Raw genomic sequence first — 4,211 nt, 5'->3', positions numbered from 1 at the left:
TAAATATGTGTATACTTATTGCACACATTTAATAATATGTATATTTTATACTTATTATTAGATTTATAAAATAGTATACTTATTTTACACATAATATGTATATGTTACACATATTTAAAAAATTACTTACATTATAATAATATATTTACTACATTCATTTAATAATACGTTTACTATATATACTCAATACTAAATAATTGTATACTTATTACACATATATTTAATAATAGTATATACACCAGAGAAAATTTTATACACCAAATATTTATAAAATAGTATAATTTATATTACTAATTGATTTATTTTATTTGTATGTTGAGACTTGCAGATAGATCCTGAAGAAGCCAAATATACGCGCTCTAAGTCCAGAGTACAGACCCATACATTTACAAGGTTCTTGTTCTTCTGAGGGAAGTGGGGTGGGTGGCCATTGGCCAAGGACAAGGAGTTTACTTTAAACTTCTAGCTACCCTTCTTCCCGCCACACATCCTCAACTGAACAGAACACTGAGTGAGTGTCATGTGTGCATTGTACCCCTCTAAATCGCACCACAACTTTCTTAGGCACCAAGTACACACACTTCCAAATAGAACCAAAATTTCTGAAATCATATACATCGAGAACATAGCATCAAGCATATATTATTCCACGGATGGATTTATATCCTACCCTACATAGAACAAGTTTCTTCAAACGTTCAAAATATTGTAAGTCAAAAATCTAAAAATTATCCTTTGCTTGCCGGATGACACCAAGGGCTTCTGCATCATTTGCTGTGGCTGCAATGTTTAGTGATTGCCGGATTGCAGCACTGGATGTACGAAGGAATGGATTACAAGCCTTTTCCATCTTCAGTGTGGTGGGAATCTGCACAACCAGTACTTATTAATTTGGTTCAAGCAAAATGCAAAGGGTTCAAACACACAATGAGACAAAGAAAGATGTATAAGGTTAGTAACAATGATATGTGACTAGTGAATAAGATTAATTAAGAAGAGTTATTAGGGGGAGGAAGATGGAGGGAGGACACTTCAAAACATTAATTAAAAAGAAGAACAATGTAAGACTTACCGTGGGCAGGCCTTTACTTCGAAGGTAAGCTACTTGGGCAGCATAGGATTGAAGTTCCTCGTTTTCAGGTTCGATAGACAATGCAAACTTTGTATTATTCTGCCAAACACCAAAGCAAAAAAGTCAATGTCGCAGTGCTTAGGCCAGGAAAAGGAAGCACAGAACATGAAGGACAAGAGTAAATGTAACTAACCAATGTATACTCGTGTCCACAGTATATATTTGTATTATCTGGCAAAGACATGATCTTTTTAAGAGAAGATAGCATCTGCAACATGGACGAAATTCTCAATAATTGAAGATGCAACCAGAACTACAAGCTTATCAAGTAAACTGGCTTGACACACTTTGCATCAGCAACAACACAGTTTATACAAAGCCAAACATTATTTGGCAAAAGGTACGCAAGTTAAAAATAAAAACATTAGTGTAACAATAACCAAACCAAATATCTATTCCTGTAAATAATCGTACCATATTTTATCAAGGCATTTACATTCACAAGTTGCAAGTTATAAAAAAGGATACTGGTTTTCACAAAGTCCTCATCTAATAGTAATTTCAATAACAAGTTGCTTTGTGTGGGTATTTAAAATTTCAAGCACTTCTGGCAAGGGGATAAAACAAGATATAAAAATAAGGCAAGTCCAAAGATGCAACAACCTATTACTGGATAGAAATCTCAAACCTTAAAAGAAAAAAAAGAAGAAAAAAGGACAAGTACAATTTAAAACAACCTGCTGTGGGGTTCCTTCAAAGAGCTTGCCACATGATAAGCTGAACAAAGTGTCTCCAGTAAAAATTGCCCCAGATCCAGGAAAATAGAAGCTTATATGGCCTGCATACAGTATAAATAAATAGAACACTAGAAAAATGAGCCACATAAAAGAAACCAGATTTTTTTAATACTTTACAATATTAAGAAGAATTACTAATGCAAATAGAGCATGAATGTGACCTTGGGTGTGACCAGGAGTGTCCATTACACGCACCTCATGGCCAGCAAACATCCACTTATCACCATCGCTCAAGTGGATATCAATGCCAGGAATCCTTTTCTTGTCAGTTCCTGAACCAATCACCTGTTTTGCAACATGGAAGTGTTAACATCTACACAAAGTAGTAACTAGTAAGCATATAAAAAATACATCAAAAAACTGCTTTTAGAAAATTCAGACCTTTTGCTTAAATAGGCATAACATAAAAACACACAAAGTAACACTCTAAGAGCAATCACTCTTCTAAAGTACTTGATCAATCATCAAAGTTCCTAATATGTCAAATTGTCAATATTTAATCAAATCAAATTTGCAAAAATTTATTTTGCTAAATTTCACAGTTATTGAGTCTAACACGAATGCTAGATTGGACAAAGTACCAAGAGAACTTATCCTTTAAAAGGTAAAGGTAATCTCTTAATCCTAAAAACCAAAAGATATTCCTACTTGTCACGGGAAGATATAAAAGATACCTGTACCACGGAAATGATAAAAAGTTAGAAAGACAAACAGAGCAAGGTGTAACCTCACTTTTGATCTGCTATTTTAAACAGTACTACTATTATTATGATCATCGTCATCGATGTTGTTGTTGTTATTATTATTATTATTATTATTATAAAATAATGTCACCGGAATACACAGAGAATATCAATACAATGTATAATAAATCTCAGCATAAATGTCATATAAATACCTTTGCCCCGTATCTTGCTTTCAATTCTACATTTCCACCCGTGTGATCATGATGATGGTGAGTGTTGAGTATGTATGTCAAATTTCGATTTTTCCTACTCAAGGCATCTATGACAGGCACAGCTTCAGAAGGATCAACAACACCAACTGTACCCGTATCTACATCATGTAACAGATATGCATAATTGTCCTTCAGGCAAGGTACCTAACAATATTTTTTTTTAAAGACAATAAGTCACAATTTAGGCTTTCAGCATATTTCTTCAGAAAACTTATCAGCACGGGTGACCTATTTATAATCCAACAGGACCACAGCAACTGAAAACTAATAAGAGACCCGCTCTCACCAATTCAATCTGCAATGAGGAAGACATATTGGCAACACTGCAAAATTGAGCCACTCTCAGCGAGCGGCTAGCTCCACGCAGCGTTTTCAACGGAGTAGAAAACAATCGCATAAACCCATATAGAATGCCTTTTCTAAAGCAAAGTTGTCTCACATTTGGCCACACGCACAACCCACTTCTCACCTAAGAAAGACAACAATGAAAATCCATTACCAAATAGTCAATAGTCACTTGTTCACCCAAAATATCAAGTAAAACAGACACAGACACACACACACACTTGCAGATAGGTTATAATCACAAGCCAAGAAGCAAACAAACAAATAATGCATATAAACGCAACTGTTTCCAGAATTATATTGCAATATTTATCAAAGTCTATTAATTCCAAATCCCAAAGGATAGAGATAGACAATAGACCGAATCATACAATAAAATTTGTTGCGGCGACCAAAAGCAAAATACCTTCATATCATTCATCGAATGTCACGAAAAATGTTTTGTTTATTTCGGAGATTAATTATGTTTATTTCCCCATGATTTCTGAAATGAAAGGAGAGTAGAGAGAGAGAGAGAGAGAGAGAGAGAGGCAAACCATGGAAGAAGGAAAAGTGGGCATAGCAGATGAAGGCTTAGAGAACATCTAAGCAATGGTTGAAAAGGGAAATAGTTAAAGAGTGGGTTGGCAGTATTTGGTTGAAAAGGAAGTTGCTTTTCTCTCCCTAACCACCACCCCTTCTTCATGTTCCTCATTATTCATTTTATTTTCTGAGCCAAGACATTCAGATATTAATGACAGTTTATTTATGCATCACACCACCACATACTTTTCTTAATGTATGCCACGTGGACAACTAATCTCAACGCTTTCCTTCCCCAAGATTCCTTGAATCCTCTCTAGTTTTTTTTTTTTAACTAATCTCGAGATCTCTTAACATATTTTTTAAGAATAAATAGTTAAATTTGTGATTAAAAATGTGATTTAGTGATAAATTAATTTTAAATGATGACAAATATAAATTTAATTTTGAATATAAAAAATATAATAAATTAGTTTTACTATTAAATTTGAGAGATTATTTTATTTTTAAATTATAA

General features: G+C 33.7%; 1 protein-coding gene across 2 annotated transcripts; it reads right to left on the bottom strand.

Annotated features, from left to right (window-relative positions):
- Positions 1 to 264: 264 nt before the first annotated feature.
- On the bottom strand, positions 265 to 3,888 carry LOC114386408 (probable hydroxyacylglutathione hydrolase 2, chloroplastic). Of its 2 annotated transcripts, none has more exons than XM_028346412.1 (8): positions 3,579 to 3,888; positions 3,114 to 3,296; positions 2,768 to 2,971; positions 2,031 to 2,154; positions 1,810 to 1,910; positions 1,266 to 1,340; positions 1,073 to 1,171; positions 265 to 868 (listed from the first exon to the last, which is right to left on the bottom strand). In XM_028346412.1, exons 1-8 carry the CDS (start codon positions 3,591 to 3,593, stop codon positions 722 to 724), a joined length of 948 nt encoding a protein of 315 aa, XP_028202213.1. In that variant the 5' UTR covers positions 3,594 to 3,888; the 3' UTR covers positions 265 to 721. The 2 variants fall into 2 exon arrangements, with proteins under 2 accessions (XP_028202213.1, XP_028202212.1); XM_028346411.1 differs by having other exon boundaries at positions 330 to 868; positions 3,709 to 3,888.
- Positions 3,889 to 4,211: the final 323 nt, after the last annotated feature.

This window comes from Glycine soja, chromosome 15 (genome assembly GCF_004193775.1).
Source record: "Glycine soja cultivar W05 chromosome 15, ASM419377v2, whole genome shotgun sequence".
In the NCBI taxonomy this organism is placed as follows: Eukaryota; Viridiplantae; Streptophyta; class Magnoliopsida; order Fabales; family Fabaceae; genus Glycine; species Glycine soja.
This window is presented reverse-complemented; position numbering and strand designations above follow the sequence as displayed.